The 18,224-nt window shown below is 48.1% G+C and overlaps 1 protein-coding gene across 1 annotated transcript; it reads left to right on the forward strand.

Moving 5' to 3' along the window:
- Positions 1-4,471: 4,471 nt before the first annotated feature.
- Positions 4,472-17,689, forward strand: LOC311238021 (pleckstrin homology-like domain family B member 2; the record flags this gene model as incomplete). Its single annotated transcript, XM_084325988.1, has 4 exons — positions 4,472-4,606; positions 4,896-5,056; positions 9,252-9,525; positions 17,382-17,689. 4 exons carry the CDS (start codon positions 4,472-4,474, stop codon positions 17,520-17,522), a joined length of 711 nt encoding a protein of 236 aa, XP_084182114.1. The 3' UTR covers positions 17,523-17,689.
- Between the last annotated feature and the right edge of the window lie 535 nt (positions 17,690-18,224).

Below are 18,224 nucleotides of genomic sequence, written 5' to 3' on the forward strand. Positions count from 1 at the left end.
CGGGGTGCCCATGTACATGTCAAAATACTTCCCAAAGGTCAGTGAATACCACAACCACTACACCAGAGGAAGCTCAACAAATCATGTTAAACCCAGATTCGGCTCAAACAAGGGACTAAACACGTTTCGCAATTATGCCACAACAATGTGGAACGCCCTACCCAAAGCTGTAAAGGAAAGTGAATCCCTGCCCACATTCAAAACCGCTCTTAAAGAGCACCTACGGGAGGCTGCAATTCGAAACTGGCCACCGTAAATGCCCAAAACCCCCACCACCTCCTAATAGACAGTCTCCTCCCCACCGCATGTATATATTCCCTTCCCGCCGTATGTATATTTCCCTCCCACCCACCCACCCCCTCCTAATGTACAGTCCCCTCCCCATCATATGTATATACTCTGTCAGGATCTAGGGGTAACAGTACTGTATATTTGAATACCGCTTATGTCACAAATGTATCAGTACTAAATACCTATATGTCCCTATGCCATAAATGTCATGTATGTTGTGTATGTCATAAATGTCTATATGAATTGAAAATGGGGGACCCTGATGGAAACAAGACAAACGTCTTTCTCTGGTCTGCATCCCCTTAACAATTGTATGTATTGAGCCGTACTGTATTGTACCCATTCTGCAATCTGTTAAATAAAGTTTTCATTCATTCACATCAGGGTCCCCCATTTTCAATTCATCATGACATACATGACATACAGATAGACAGTACTGCTACATCTATACATTTATGACATACCAGATCTACAAATACAGTACTGTTTGTCATACAAAAAGGGTCTAAAAAAGAGAGTATACATTTGAGGGGGAAGAAACTGTACATTGGAGGAGGTTGGGTAGGTGTGATGGGGAAACTGTACATTGGAGGATGTTGGGTGGGTGGGGGGGGCATGTGGTAAACATGTTTATCTTTTAATTTAGTTTTGAATGACCAATTGAAGCTCTGACATACCGGCTGCGGTGCAGCAAGGGGCGAGGGCGAGGGATCCAGATGCGGACGGCCGTGTTACTATTGGCTCAAAGGGAAGCGTCTTATACTCTGTGTGGCACTGCCACTCGGGACAATAATACGGCCCGGTCGTGGAGTCACTCCACAAGTCTCCAATACAGCGCTTGCAGAACCGATGGTCGCACTTCAATGTGATCGGGTTGCGATATGTAGACTTACACAAAGGACACGCCGCCGCAGGGGTGTTGAAAGATGCGCCCATTTTGTTTACAAACTTTATATCTGTTAGTGTTCTTCTTCACTTAGTTTCACATAGTGTTTTGGTTGCACAAATCACGTGACCCAAATCAGCCAATGGAAGCGAGCGGCCGGAGGACCTCAGCCATTGGGTCCCCAAATCACGTGACCCAAATCAGCCAATGGAAGCGAGGGGGCTCTAAGCGCGGGGGACCTCAGCCATTGGGTGGGACCCAAATCACGTGACCCAAATCAGCCAATGGAAGCGAGGGGCTTCTAAGCGCTGCTCTGACGTTCTGCAGCTGGAAGCATCTCAGTCTTTTAGCCGTATCTACAGTGCTGATAGATGCTGCAAAATGTTTGCTCAGCTTGTGGATATGGCTACATCAGCCACTTTGATTCCTTCTGGACTGAGACAAAGTTATATAAATACGATAGACTTCATCCCAATCATAATGGAATTACAGTCATGGCGAACAACCTTGCTGCCACATTTCCACCCTTGTAGAACGACGCTATGACTCCCCCGTTCTGGGTGCAGAATCCACATCCCTCTGCAGACATTTCCCACAGCCCTCTCAACTTAACTGTGCCAGCACTCCCATCTGACCATGTCCTGCTCCACCACCAGGCCTAGTCCAGCTCCACCACCAGGCCTAGTCCAGCTCCACCACCAGGCCTAGTCCAGCTCCACCACCAGGCCTAGTCCAGCTCCACCACCAGGCCTAGTCCAGCTCCACCACCAGGCCTAGTCCAGCTCCACCACCAGGCCTAGTCCAGCTCCACCACCAGGCCTAGTCCAGGCTACAGCTCCACCACCAGGCCTTCTGTAGTGTGATAGTAAAGGGTTAACCTTCTGTAGTGTGATAGTAAAGGGTTAACCTTCTGTAGTGTGGTAGTGAAAGGGTTAACCTTCTGTAGTGTGGTAGTAAAGGGTTAACGCTCCAGTCGCTGGCTATGCAAATACATTTAACACTCAAACCGTGACATAATTTCAGTAACGTGAAAAACAAAGCCTGCTTGAGTCATTTATCACGTTGTACCAAATATTACTGGGGTGTGATGTCATCATCAGGTTATTATTACAATTATCATCAAACCTCTATCTGACCTCTCTGCTCTCCAGTCTGACCTCTGACCTCTGATAACAGCCTCTATCTGAACTCTCCAGTCTGACCTCTGACCCCTCTATCTGACCTCTCCAGTCTCGACCTGTCATGTACGCAGGTCTGATAATAACAACTGGAGGACGGCACATGAGCAAAAGCAGCCCCTCTCAGTAAATATGTTCAAAATCAAGGTCCCAGGTGTAGGTGAAAAAAAGACACAACACAAGACGTTTTCCAAATAGTAAATTATATATTTATGGTGGTAGGAATTCAAACCTCCACCATAAGGCAAGAAGGGGAAAAGGTAAGGGAGGACAAACAATACATACAAATACACAAACGAACACTTAGTAGCTACGATACAACCTTAGGCCCATCCTAGGACACCACAGCTGTGGAGTTTAACCCACACTCCATGTGATCAAATGGCACCGTGCCACACAGTGTTGCATTAGGCCATAGATAGGCGAGACGGCAGCCTCCTCACTCCACCATAAGGCAAGTGACTTCCAGCAATGAGATTCCCGTGTGTGTGTCATCTTCCCGCTTATATTCACTCATCCCACTAACTGCCCACAGGTGTAATCAAGCAGGTGCAATCAGCTCAATCAGGAGGATGAGTGGTCTCTGGGAAGAAGAGAAGAGGCAGCATTAAAAGATGACACATCACACCACCAAGAACAACATAACCCACTCATGATACTAATCTGATGTTCACATGGTCTCCTAATACAGTAACAATGATAATGACCAACCCACGTACGTCACACCTCCCCCCATAAGAGCGAACCCGCAGGGTTAGCAAAACATTATCACCCATTATCAACCAACATCCGATTAGCATCACAGAACAAAAAGAATAAAAATAGAAAGGTCCACAGACAAAACAGCAGCCTACACCATAAAACCAACCTAGCCCCACCCCCAGATCTACCCCAGACCTACCCCCTGGACAAGGCATCAGCCACAATATTGTCTACGCCCTTCCTGTGACGAATGACAATATTATAGCCCTGTACCAGCAGGGCCCAACGCATCAACCGTTGGTTGTGGTTGTACATCTGAGCTAGAAACACAAGGGGATTGTGGTCCATGTATATCAGCACTGGAAGAGAGCTAGACCCCACATACACCTCAAAGTGCTGGAGGGCGAGGAGCATCGCCAGCGTCTCCTTCTCAATGGTTGAACAATTTCACCGAGAAGTAACACACCGGGTGACGCACACCGCCCTCCCCCTCCTGCAACAGCACAGCCCCAGCCCCAGCAGCACTCGCGTCGACCTCTAACTGAAAAGGAGAAGCAAAGTCAGGGGCCGCCAGAACAGGAGCACTGCACAAGAGGGACTTAGCAGCCTCGAAGGCGCACTGACATTCCGCGGACCACACGAAAGGCACAATGGGATTGCATAAAGAGGTGAGAGGGGCAACCACCACAGAAAAATTACTACAAAAACAACGGTAATAACCCGCCATCCCTAGGAAGCGACGTAACTCACGCCGCGTGGAAGGGGCCGGTTATGCGAGGATCGCCGAAACCTTAGCGTCCACCGGACGAACCTGCCCATGCCCCACCTGCTTACCCAAGTAAGTCACAATAGCCTTACCGAACTCACACTTAGCGAGGTTCAAGGTCAGAGATGCCTCAGCTAAGCGTGCAAACACCACCCCCAAATTAGCAATGTGTAACTCCCACGTGTCAGAGTACACCACCACGTCATCCAAATACACATTGCATTTAGGCACCCCTCCCAACACCATGTGCATCAGACGCTGAAACGTGGCCGGAGCATTCCTCATCCCGAAGGCCATGACGGTGTACTGCAGAAAATGATCAGGGGTAACAAACGCCGAAATATCTGAGGCCCGCTCCGTCAGGGGAACCTGCCAGTACCCCTTCAGGAGATCGAGCTTTGTGATAAATACAGCGGGCCCAATACTATCTATGCAGTCATCCATCCTGGGCAACGGGAATGAGTCAGGCACCGTCACAGCGTTTACCTTCCGGTAGTCTGTACAAAAACGGGGAGAGCCATCAGCCTTCGGAGCCAAAAGGCAAGGGGAGCTCCATGGACTACGGCTAGATTTAGCCATCCCATTTTCAAGAAGATACAGAGCTTCCTTCCTCATCACATCCCTCTTCGCCACTGGACAACGATACGCATGCTGCTTGATGGGAGTCGCACTCCCAACGTCAATGTCGTGCTCCAGGACGGAAGTCCTAGACGGCACATCAGAAAACAACACTGGATACGTCAACAACAGTTTCCTCACATCATCTCCCTGTGCCTCGGGCAGGTACAACAGACGAGCTGTGACGTCACTCATGAATTCTGAGTTAGTCAACCACCCTGTCTGCTGACCCTCGGACAATACCTTTAAATCATCGTCCGGCAGGGGGTGCACACATGACAAGACAACAGCCGGAACAGCTCCCGGGCTCCCAGACTGCACCTCCTGCGTACCCCCACCTGTGCGGGTGAGATATTTCTTTAACATGTTGATATGACACAACCGCTTCTTTCTGCGCCTCTCGGGCGTACATATCACATAATTGGTGTCTGATATCTTCTTCTCCACTCTATAGGGCCCCGAAAATCGGGCAGAGAGCGCTGACCCAGGCATGGGCAACAAAACCAGCACCTCATCGCCAGGCTTGAACCGCCGCGCCACCGCCTTCCTGTCAAACCTCACCTTCATCTCCCCCTGGGCAGAGGCGAGGGCTAGCCTAGCCAACGAGGATGCACCGTGGAGACGTTCCTTACAGCGGGAGACAAAATCACACACGTTCGACGTGGGAATGGAAACAGACAACATTTTCTCCTTGAGCATCTTCAATGGCCCACGCACACTGCGACCAAACACCAGCTCGGCAGGGCTAAACCCAAGCGACTCCTGTTTAGCGTCCCTAATGGCAAACAGTACAAATGGCACTCCCTCGTCCCAGCCACAACCTGTATCAATATAGTACTTTTTTAGCATTGCCTTCAGCGTCTGGTGCCAGCGCTCTAGCGCCCCCTGCGATTCAGGATGGTATGCACTTGAAACCGTGTGACTGATACCCAAAGCCTGTAATGACTGATTAAATGTTTTAGCCATGAAATTCGTGCCTTGATCGCTTTGTACAGTTTTTGGTAGCCCGAAAGTAGCAAAAAACCTGTTTAATGCTTTGGTAATTACAGGGGCTGTAATCGTCCTCAAAGGTATGGCCTCAGGAAAACGGGTGGCAAGACACATAATAGTTAACATATACTGGTTTCCCGCCTTTGTTCTAGGTAAAGGGCCCACACAGTCTATGATCACATGCTCAAAAGGTTCCCCAATTGCTGGAACGGGGTGTAGAGGAGCTGGAGGAACCCCCTGATTTGGTTTCCCCACTATTTGACATGTACTGCATGTACCACAAAAGTCTACCACATCGGCCTTCAAGCCGGGCCAAAAAAAATTCTGCAGTATCCTGTCATAAGTTTTAGATATACCCAAATGCCCCGACCAGATATGCTCATGTGCCAGCATCAAGACATGACGCCTACACTCTACTGGCAACACCACTTGGTGCACCATATTCCAGTCTTCTCCAGACTGCAAGCCCGTCACACCTGGTCTAGCTACCCAGGTGCGCATCAACACTCCCTCTTCCATCAAAAAGGTGTGTTTCTTACTATCAGCAGTACTGGCTACTGCCGCGAAACAGCTTGTTAGTGAGGAATCATTCCGCTGGGCATCAATCAACGCCTGACGTGTCAGTGGCAAGGGCACGTCAGGGAATTTTGACTCCACCCGCGTCCTCTGAACACCACTCACACTCTCCCCCATCGCGCCACTAGATGGCCACCTGTCCCCAGCCAGAGCCTCGCCACAGATAGAATCACCCAGCGACACTGCTTGATGCCGCTCCCTCTCCTTAGCTCTAGTGACAGCACAAACAGGAAAAACATTTGGGTAACTTTTACTCAATGCATCGCACAGACCCTCAGCCACTGGGGCGTTCACCACCTTCAGAACAGGAATTACTTTTCCCCCCGCTATATCATTCCCCATGATAAAATCAATCCCCGCCACGGGAAAAGAGGGACGAACCGCCACGGAAAAACAACCTGTGACTAAATCTGATTGCACATATATCCTATGTAAGGGTGCGGGTGTAAAACTCATTTCGATACCCCGCACAACAGTACTTAACTTGCAAGATGACTCCTCACTCAATGGCAACACATCCGCCAGGATAAAAGACTGCGAAGCACCCGTATCACGAAGGATTTTCACCTCCCGTTGATCACAGACTTCACCCGACACTGACACAAAACCAGAAAAAATAAAAGGTTCAAAACAACCATCTGGTTTCTCCTGCTCCTCTGGCCGTGATATAGGGCCAATCAAGCCCACCCCCTTCGGTTTCTGAGCTGGTCCCCTAGCATCTTGCGGATATTTCAATGCGTAACAGTCCGCCACCGAATGACCCATCTTTTTACAATAATTACACACAGGGACCCTCCTAGACGGCGGTGAGCGAGGTCGAAATGATCGCTCGTCGCCTCCTACATACACATCATTTCGCACAGAAACATGTGATGCAGAAACATTTTTGTGGATCATTGCCAATTCGTCACACAAAACTGCAGCTTCCTGGAGGGTAGAAACCTTTCGCTCCTCTAGATGTACTATCATGTGTTCGGGCACAAATTTTTTTAATTGTTCAATGAGGATTAACTCGCTCAAAGCCTCGACCCCATCCACCTTACATGCTTCACACCAACGAGTGAACATCATCCGTTGTTCATGGGAAAATGCCACATGTGTTTGCGAGGGAGCTTTACTTAGTCCCCTAAACCGCTGCCTATACGCCTCCGGCACCAGTTCATATACGCGCAAGACAGCACCCTTCACTTTCTCATATACCATGCTGTCCTCCTTCGATAATAACTGGCATGCGTCCTGAGCCCTACCCGCGAGCTTATATTGCAATAATAGTGCCCACTGATCCTCCGGCCAATGCGAAGCCCACGCTATCCGCTCAAAATTAACAAAAAATGCTTCCACCTCAGACTCTCGAAAAACAGGAACCATAGAAATATGCTGCCCAACATTAAAACTGCCCTGGTAACCTTCAGATGAGGGCGAAGAAGAGCCAACACTCCAGTTCCATCCTCCTTAGTGTAATCTGGAGCTCTCTATCCTTCTCCTTCCCCTCTCTTCTCTCCTCTCTGTCCCTCTCCTCTCTGCTCTCCTCTCTCCTCTCCAACCTGTCTCTCTCTCTCCTGTCTCGCTCCTCCCTTCTCTCTTCTCTGTCTCTCTCCTCTCTTCTCTCCTCTTTCCTCTCCAACCTGTCTCTCTCCTCCTTTCTCTCTTCCCTGTCACGCATAGCAGCTCTCTCCTCTGAAACAGAAGCACGTCCTGAATGTACAGAATTATCACCGTCAATCTCCTCAGCCATGGCACCGCTACCCCTCCGTTCCTGTATAGCAACACCTGTTCTCTCACTGGGCTCACCAGACGCCTCGTCATGCGTGACGTCCTCCGAGCCATTTCCCCCGGCTATGGGCGAACTCAATATCTCCCTATCAACCAACCCAGCGAGCACAAGTGCTTTCACCTCCTCTTTACTTTTTGAACTTTGGACCGTAATGCCATAATGCTTGGCGACCCCACACAATTCAGCTTTCGTGCAGTCATCAACCTGATCCCTTGTAGGATCTGCCACAAACAAGTCCAAAGTAAAAGCCACCCCAGCCATAGTCCCTACAGAATATGACTACAAAAAGTAACACAACAATAATAAACGAATCACAGGTGACAAGAAAATACCCCCTCACCTACTCCACAATATCCGTGCGTAACACCTTTAATCATTACATTCCGTAGTATACAATTCAACCACTCTGATCTACTGCCCACATCTACCATCCATGAAAACAATAAATGCTGGTCTAACCACCTCAACTAGGAGTCACCTGTGTCACTCTAGCCTATCCCAGATAAACTACTCCACTACCTGGATGAAGGCTACACATATCTTCAGTCGCTTACCGATTTCATTGCGCGCTCCACCGGAATCACGACTCGTGCCCCCCACCCTCTAGCCAAGCAGGTGACCCCCCCTGTTACCTATGTGGCAGAAAAACAGATTAGTTCAAGAGCATCACATACAACAATGGTTTACATCAATCAACTGTGTAGCACGGACAATGGAACACACTAACTTACCATTTCAGAAAACGCTATCTTATTACACCTGATATGCTTCAATCGACAAGTCACCCTGTTATTTTACCAACAAGGAACCATACAATTGCGCAAACTAACGAGCCCCCATGTCATGTACGCAGGTCTGATAATAACAACTGGAGGACGGCACATGAGCAAAAGCAGCCCCTCTAAGTAAATATGTTCAAAATCAAGGTCCCAGGTGTAGGTGAAAAAAAGACACAACACAAGACGTTTTCCAAATAGTAAATTATATATTTATGGTGGTAGGAATTCAAACCTCCACCATAAGGCAAGAAGGGGAAAAGGTAAGGGAGGACAAACAATACATACAAATACACAAACGAACACTTAGTAGCTACGATACAACCTTAGGCCCATCCTAGGACACCACAGCTGTGGAGTTTAACCCACACTCCATGTGATCAAATGGCACCGTGCCACACAGTGTTGCATTAGGCCATAGATAGGCGAGACGGCAGCCTCCTCATTCCACCATAAGGCAAGTGACTTCCAGCAATGAGATTCCCGTGTGTGTGTCATCTTCCCGCTTATATTCACTCATCCCACTAACTGCCCACAGGTGTAATCAAGCAGGTGCAATCAGCTCAATCAGGAGGATGAGTGGTCTCTGGGAAGAAAAGAAGAGGCAGCATTAAAAGATGACACATCACACCACCAAGAACAACATAACCCACTCATGATACTAATCTGATGTTCACATGGTCTCCTAATACAGTAACAATGATAATGACCAACCCACGTACGTCACACGACCCCTGACCCGTTACCTGCCGGTGCGTAAGGACGACTTCGACCTGCGCGCCCACATCGAGGGGGCGGGCCACAGCGCGGACACCTGCTTCCACCTGTCAATCACAGAGAAGACCTGTCGGGGCTACCTGGTCAAGATGGGGGGCGGGATCAAGACCTGGAAGAAACGCTGGTTCGTCTTCGACCGCAACCGCCGGACGCTGTCTTACTACGCGGGTAGGAACTGTTCTGGGGCCAGTGTAGGATCCATGATGTGATGTGATGTGATGCTGTAACTGTTCTGGGGCCAGTGTAGGATCCATGATGTGATGTGATGCTGTAACTGTTCTGGGGCCAGTGTAGGATCCATGATGTGATGTGATGTGATGCTGTAACTGTTCTGGGGCCAGTGTAGGATCCATGATGTGATGTGATGTGATGCTGTAACTGTTCTGGGGCCAGTGTAGGATCCATGATGTGATGTGATGTGATGCTGTAACTGTTCTGGGGCCAGTGTAGGATCCATGATGTGATGTGATGTGATGCTGTAACTGTTCTGGGTCCAATGTTTCCCATTAACTCATTGGACGCCAGTCACGAGTATAGTCGGGTTAACTCGACGACGCTCGAGCACCAATCACGAGTATAGTTGGGTTAACTCGACGACGCTCGAGCACCAATCACGAGTATAGTCGGGTTAACTCGACGACGCTCGAGCACCAATCACGAGTATAGTTGGGTTTTAATCGTTATTTCTTTTATTAGCGATATCCATTAATTTTCATCCATCCAACCTGATGTTATCGTTGGGAATGGGTCTGAGCTCGCAAAAGGGCAAATACCGCCACCTATCGTCTCCCGGATGGTATTGCACATCATTGGATTGGATTGGCTGGGGATGTGCATACCAAAAAAAAGTCTGGTCCAGGTTTTCCTTTTCGGGCATGCAGTATCGTGTTACCACATTGACTGGGGAGGCTGGGAGCAGCGTGGATTATGTGTTTTGGATATATAACGTTGGATCAATAAACGCGATCAATATTTGGAATGGCGATCAGGAATTGGATTCATCTTTTTGCAGGACAGATGTGCGGTAAGGAATTTATGTTACGAATCTTGGGTTAATCAGATGTTCCTTTCACCGCCATCGGAGCGCGCGCGCGCGTGTGTGTGCGTGCCGTTGTGGCTGACCAATGCACGGATAATCGATTTTTCAGCCCGCTTCTCTAGCGTGCATGAGGACACATATACTATTGATAATCTAGCGTTTATTTGAAAACGATTAATAAATCAGCCAAAAAATTACAATGTGTTTTGTGTATTCCACTAAAGGGCTATTATCGCGTCTTTCTCTGGAATTACTAGAAATCACCAAAACTATACTCGTATTCAAAACGGTATAAAACGGAAATGTACAGATGAAAAAACAATCCGTTTTGTACATGTTGACTGCAAGCAAGTCATTGATAAGCGACGGGTGTATTAGACCCATAGCCATAATTTAAGATATATTTTAAGCACTCGCAAATATCCCCGTCCTCCCATTGATTAAAGCCATCAAGCCATAATTTCCCGGAAGGGGCGTGGCGCTCAATGAGTTAATTACCTAGACTGTGGCGGCCCTAATTTTTCCCGCCACAGTTTTATAATGAACCGAACATTTTTAAAAATGTATTTACATTTTCTTTTTTTAAATATATTTTTTAATATAAAGTTTGCCAATAGGGATGTATCAGTAGTATTGGCAGTGGTAGTAGTCGTATTAGTAATCCAGTATATTTTTTTATTTTCTAAAAAATAAACCAGTTCAACACTGGTAACCACTTTTGCTCAATTTCTTTGATGGCTCAAATGTCTGCTCTAGTCCAGTCGATTTTGTGTTTTGATCACAAAGTTCATCCTAGATCTAGCCTCTTTATTTTGCTCTCAAAGTGCACCAGATTGATGCATTTAACTTTAAAATGTACCAAAAAGGGTGGGGGGGTCCAAGGTTCTCCCACCACAGTCTTAAAAGATCCTGTGGGAAACACTGGGGTCACATATCTCAAAATAGCTCAGACCTCAGAGGGTTTTAACTCACTCACAGTTAGTCACCGCTCTGCCCCTGGTGGCGGCTCGTGGGAAATGCACTGTATGTAAATTGATTGGTATCTTTGTGACGAGGTGTAAAAAAAAAAAAAAATATTTATAGACAATGTGCGTTTACATTAATCCTTGTCATTTTTTATCGCTCTCCCCTTTACAAATACTTTTCTTACTTTGTTTACTGAAATACACGCTGTGTGTCCTTCTCATGTAGACAAACACGAGGCCAAGCTGTGTGTGTGTCTGTGCGTGTGCGTGTGTGTGTGTGTGTGTGTGTGTGTGTATGTGTGTGTGTGTGTGTGTGTGTGTGTGTGTGTGTGTGTGTGTGTGTGTGTGTGTGTGTGTGTGTGTGTGTGTGTGTGTGTGTGTGTGTGAGTGATCTGGCAACAGTTTTCTTCTTCTTATTTCCACATAAAAAGAAACACCTGGAATGAATCTCACTGTAAATAGAAAATGGCACCCCGCAAGGAAGCGTGATTAGTCCGGTCCTCTTCGATGTGATGATTAATGACATTTTTGGGCAAATTGGAAAAGGATATGGGTTGTCTTTATTTGCGGACGATGGGGCCATATGGAAAAGAGGGAAGAATGTTGAGTATTGTTTAAAGCAGGTACAAAGAGCTCTGGGGGATGTAGAGGAATGGGGAGACAAGTGGGGTTTTAAAATATCCGCCTCTAAGTCTAATTATATGATTTTTGGTTTTAGAAAGAGGGTGCCTAGGGGAAGGCTGGTTATGTATGGATCTCCCTTAGAGAGAGTAAAGGTGTTTAAATTTTTGGGAGTTTGGTTTGACGAAAGATTGAATTGGGCTGTTCATATAGAGAAAATCCTGGCAAAGTGTGAAAGAATAGTGAATGTGCTGAGAAGTTTGGCTGGGAGTGGGTGGGGAGTGGATAGAGAGACCACGTGCATGATATACCAGGCGATGATCAGGTCAACAATTGATTATGGTTGTTATGTGTACGGCTCTGCGGCCAAGTCTAATTTGCGAAAGCTGGATGTGCTTCAGTGCAAGGCTCTGAGAATCTGCTGTGGAGCTTTTAAGACCACCCCTGCTTCAGCACTATTGGTGGAAATGGGGGAGTTGCCCCTAAACCTGAGGAGAGTAAAGTTAGGGCTACAGTACTGGGCAAAATTGAGTGGGACAAGTCTGTCCTTCCCAGCTAGGTGTTTACTTTCAGGAGATGGGGATAAGTATAAATCTTTTTTGGCCAGTATTGATCAGTGGGCCAGGAAGTTGAGATTGCATCAGGGGGGAGTGGCGGAGCACACTCGGTGGCTATCAGTGCCATTTTGGCTAGTGCCTGATCGAGTCATTGAACTTAGGTTCTTGAAGGAGGAGGATAAGGGCGAGATTGTGGAGGAAATAGAGAGGTTCCTTCTGGAATCAGGGGCTCTGGAGGTGTACACTGATGGCTCTGTGGATCCTGAAAGTGGGAGGGCAGGATTTGGGTGGTGGGTGCCTCGGTTAGGGATCGTAAGGGACAAAGAATATCCGATGGCAGCTCAGTATTTGTGACAGAGTTGCTTGCCATCCTCTGGGCATTGTGGTGGGTGGAGGAAGTGGGACCAAGCCAGGTGATTATATGCTCTGACTCGGCTGCTGCACTGATGGCTCTGAGTGCAGGTGGGTCTAAAGCTCGCCCTGATCTCATTCAGGAAATAATGTTGGTTTTATATAGGATTGCGAAGGCAGGCTGGTCAGTGGAGTTTTGTTGGGTCCCGGGGCACGCTGGGATTGCGGGGAATGAGATGGCTGACTCCCTTGCCAAACAGAGCCTGGGAAGGGAGGAAGAGATAGGTATTTCAATGGGAAGAGTAGAACTCAGAGATAAGATAAAGAAAGGAGTTGAGGCTGAGTGGCAGGATGAGTGGGAAAGGGGGACCAAGGGAAGGCACTATTTCTCTCTGCAGCCTCGGGTCAAGATCAAGGTGGAGGGATATGGGTCAAGGAGTGATAGGGTGAAGATGTGTAGACTGAGGCTGGGGCACTGTGGGTTGAACAGTAGCTTGTGCATTGTGGGCAAACATCCAGATGGGGTGTGTGAATGTGGAGAGACTGAAACTGTCGGGCATGTCTTCCTAAAATGTGAAAGGTATAGGAAAGAGAGGGAAATCTTTTATAAAAGTCTGGTAGAGCTGGGAGTCTCTTCCTTCTCTCTTAAATCATTCTTTGGCATGGATAATGAGAACCACCAGTTGATCACAGAGGCAGTGCTGACATTTCTGCATGCTTCAGAGTTGTACCAGAGGATATAGCGTTAGTGTATGTATTAGTATTGGACAGGCAAGAGGAGCAGAGAAGAAGGAGAAAGTGTGAGTTGAAGAGGCCTAAAGATGGAACACCACTAGTGTAGTATAAGAAATGAGAAGGGAAGAAATACGCCAAGAAAGAAGAAGAAGAAGAAGAAGAAGAAGAAGAAGAAGAAGAAGAGATCATCAAAAGAAGTGCGGAGGGCAGTAATACGCCACGATGCGTCTACTCTGCCGGAAATTCAAAAGAAGAAGAAGAAGAAGAATCTCACTGTGACCTCCATCTCTCTCTCTCTCTCTCTCTCTCTCTCTCTCTCTCTCTCTCTCTCTCTCTCTCTCTCTCTCTCTCTCTCTCTCTCTCTCTCTCTCTCTCTCTCTCTCTCTATATATATATATATATGTGCACACGTGTGAAAGAGAGAGAGACCTACACGTGTGAAAGAGAGAGAGACCTACACGTGTGAGAGAGAGAGACCTACATGTGTGAGTGAGAGAGACCTACACGTGTGAGAGAGAGAGACCTACATGTGTGAGTGAGAGAGACATACACGTGTGAAAGAGAGAGAGACCTACATGTGTGAGTGAGAGAGACCTACATGTGTGAGTGAGAGAGACCTACACGTGTGAAAGAGAGAGAGACCTACATGTGTGAGTGAGAGAGAGACCTACATGTGTGAGTGAGAGAGAGACCTACACGTGTGAGAGAGAGAGACCTACATGTGTGAGTGAGAGAGACCTACACGTGTGAAAGTGAGAGAGACCTACACGTGTGAGTGAGAGAGACATACACGTGTGAGTGAGAGAGACCTACATGTGTGAGAGAGAGAGACCTACACATGTGAGTGAGAGAGACCTACATGTGTGAGTGAGAGAGACCTACATGTGTGAGAGAGAGACCTACACATGTGAGTGAGAGAGACCTACACATGTGAGTGAGAGATACCTACATGTGTGAGTGAGAGAGACCTACATGTGTGAGAGAGAGACCTACATGTGTGAAATAGAGAGAGACCTACACGTGTGAAAGAGAGAGACCTACACATGTGAGTGAGAGAGACCTACATGTGTGAAAGAGAGAGAGACCTACACGTGTGCGTGAGAGAGACCTACATGTTGATTTTTCCATGGAATTATCAGCAGTTGCTTCTGGACTTAATTATTTTTATCTGTGAACCGCACTTTTCTCTCTCCTCTTTCACTCTCCTGCTCTGTCTCTCCTGCTCTGTCTCTCTCCTCTTTCACTCTCTCTCCTGCTCTCTCTCTCCTCGTTCACTCTCTCCTGCTCTCTCTCTCCTCTTTCAATCTCTCCTGCTCTGTCTTTCTCCTCTCCTCTTTCACTCTCTCCTGCTCCATCTCTCCTCTTTCTCTCTCTCCTCCTCTTTCACTCTCTCCTGCTCCATCTCTCTCCTCTCCTCTTTCACTCTCTCTCCTGCTCTCTCTCTCTCCTGCTCCATCTCTCCTCTCCTCTTTCACTCTCTCTCATGCTCTCTCTCTCCTGCTCTCTCCCTCTCTCTCTCTCCATCTCTCTCCTCTTTCTCTCTCCTGCTCTGTCTCTCTCCTCTTTCACTCTCTCCTGCTCTGTCTCTCTCCTCTCCTCTTTTTAAAAAAGTGGATATCAGGAAGGCAGCAGGACCGGACGGCATCCCCGGCCGCGTCCTAAAAGTCTGTGCCGACCAACTGGCCCCGGTATTCACTGACATCTTCAACCTGTCCTTGGAACAGGCCGTCATCCCCACCTGTCTGAAGAAGTCCACCATCATCCCTGTACCCAAAAAATCTACGCCCGCTTGCCTCAACGACTACCGCCCTGTAGCCCTCACCTCCATAGCCATGAAGTGCTTTGAGAAGCTAGTGAAGGGCTACATCTGTTCCTCCCTCCCCATCAACCTGGACCCTCTGCAATTTGCATATCGCCCCAACAGGTCCACGGAGGACGCCATAGCCCATGTGCTGCACACAGCAGCATCACATCTGGACAAGAGGCAGGGGAACTATGTGAGAATGCTGTTCATCGACTACAGCTCAGCATTCAATACCATAGTCCCCTCCAAACTCATAGCCAAGCTCAGGGACCTGGGCTTGAACTATGACCTGTGCCAGTGGGTCCTGGACTTCCTGACGGGCAGACCCCAGGTGGTAAGAGCCGGCAACTGCACCTCCTCATCCATCACGCTCAACATAGGGGCCCCCCAGGGCTGTGTTCTGAGCCCCCTCCTCTACTCCCTGTACACACATGACTGCGTAGCACAGCGGAACAACAACACCATCATCAAATTTGCTGATGACACAGTAGTGGTGGGCCTGATCTCTGCCAACGACGAAAGGGCCTACCTGGAAGAGGTAGAGAACCTGTCACAGTGGTGTCAGGAGAACTGCCTCTTCTCCCTGAACGTCAGCAAAACAAAAGAGATGATTGTGGACTTCAGGAGGTCGGGGGTCAAGGACTACAGCCCCCTCAGCATCGACGGGGCACCAGTTGAGAGAGTGAACAGTTTCAAGTACCTCGGAGCCCACATATCCGAGGACTTGACATGGACCACACACATTGACAGTGTTGTGAAGAAGGCACGACAACGCCTCTACTTCCTCAGGCGCCTAAGGAAGTTCCAAGTCAGTCAGAAGATCCTTAGGAACTTCTACTCATGTACAATAGAGAGCATCCTGACCGGCAACATCACCTCCTGGTTTGGGAATAGCACTGCACAAGACCGTAGCAGACTACAAAGAGTGACACGTTCAGCCGAACGCACAATTAGAGGGGGGCTTCCCACCCTCCAGAACATTTACAACAAGCGGTGCAAGGGGAAGGCTAAGAGAATTATTAAGGACTCGAGCCACCCGAACAACTGCCTCTTTGAACTGCTGCCGTCAGGCAAGCGATACCGGAGTCTTATGGCGAGCACAGAAAGACTCAGAAGGAGCTTCTATCCCCAGGCCATCAGGCTGCTAAACGAACAATAATCGCTAAACGAACAATAATCACTATGCAACAACCATCAAATGCACACAGCACACACACCCACACGCACACACTCACTCAAACAAACAACACACTGCAGCACCCACTCTCCACACTTTAGATCACACAAACACACTTACACTTTATATTTATTGATAAAGGATTTGCACTACAACTTGTACACCTACTGTGAATTGTACCTAAACTGCACCTCGTCCATTTATGCCTTGCACTATATAGCATTGTATATTAGTACACTGCACAGTATTGTATATTGTATGGTAACTACGTCTACGAACATTGTACATATGTCTAAACTGAACACTGTGACCTCTTTTTTTACTTCTAATTTTTACTATGTTTTTATTTCATACTTATCTTGTCATGCACAGTCTCTGGAGCGCAACAGTAAGAAGCATTTTGTACAAAAGTATTCTGTACTTCTGTATGACAACTATTAAAGAAACTTGAAACTTGAAACTTGAAACTCTTTCACTCTCTCCTGCTCTGTCTTTCTCCTCTCTTTCACTCTCTCTCCTGCTCTGAATCTTTCCTCTCCTCTTTCACCCTATCTCCTCTTCCCCCTCTCTCTCCATCCTTTCTCTTTTTCTTTTACCCTCTCACTCCTGATCTCCCTTTATCTCCCTTCTTCCTTCTCTCACTCTCTCTCCCTCCTTCCCTCGCTCGCTCCCCCTTCTCTCTCTCTCACTTCTCTCTCTCCCACTCTCTCTCTCTCATACTCTCTCTCTCCCTCCTTCCCTCGCTCTCTCTGCTTCACTCTCTCCCACTCTCTCTCTCTCATACTCTCTCTCTCTCAGAGTCCCAACCCCTCCCTGACGTTCAGTGTGAAGACACACGACAGGGTTTACTACATGGTGGCTCCGTCTCCTGAGGCCATGAGGATCTGGATGGACGTGATCGTCACCGGCGCCGAGGGATACACCCAGTTCATGGTGTAGTGATGCGGCCAGGGGCGGCGGGATACTGCTGAGGCACAGCGGCTCGGACGCCAGCCGGGACTACAGCTCCTGATCCCCGTGTCTTCGTGACCTTTCAGACTGATCCCCATGTCTTCGTGACCTTTCAGACTGATCCCCATGTCTTCATGACCTTTCAGACTGATCCCCATGTCTTCATGACCTTTCAGACTGATCCCCATGTCTTCATGACCTTTCAGACTGATCTCCATGTCTTCATGAACTTTCAGACTGATCCCCATGTCTTCATGACCTTTCAGACTGATCCCCATGTCTTCATGACCTTTCAGACTGATCCCCATGTCTTCGTGACCTTTCAGACTGATCCCCATGTCTTCATGACCTTTCAGACTGATCCCCATGTCTTCGTGACCTTTCAGACTGATCCCCATGTCTTCATGACCTTTCAGACTGATCCCCATGTCTTCATGACCTTTCAGACTGAATTTTGCCTCTCATTTTTTATTTCTATGTGTAGCAGGGTGGATTATCCCTGCTTTGTGGGAACGGTTGCTGGCAGTCACAAGGTAGCTGGACACAGTAGAGCTCCGTCTGACTGCACCCTCGTCTTTGGGCCTGGAGCGTCAAACTGGGGCCCGGTAGTGGGAGTGAATGGGGCCCGGGATTTACCAACCTGGTCTGGTACTCTGGTCTTCCTCGCCTCTCCGGGGCGGTCAGCAGTAC

Source organism: Notolepis coatsorum (assembly GCF_963971535.1).
Source record: "Notolepis coatsorum genome assembly, chromosome: 12".
In the NCBI taxonomy this organism is placed as follows: domain Eukaryota; kingdom Metazoa; phylum Chordata; class Actinopteri; order Aulopiformes; family Paralepididae; genus Notolepis; species Notolepis coatsorum.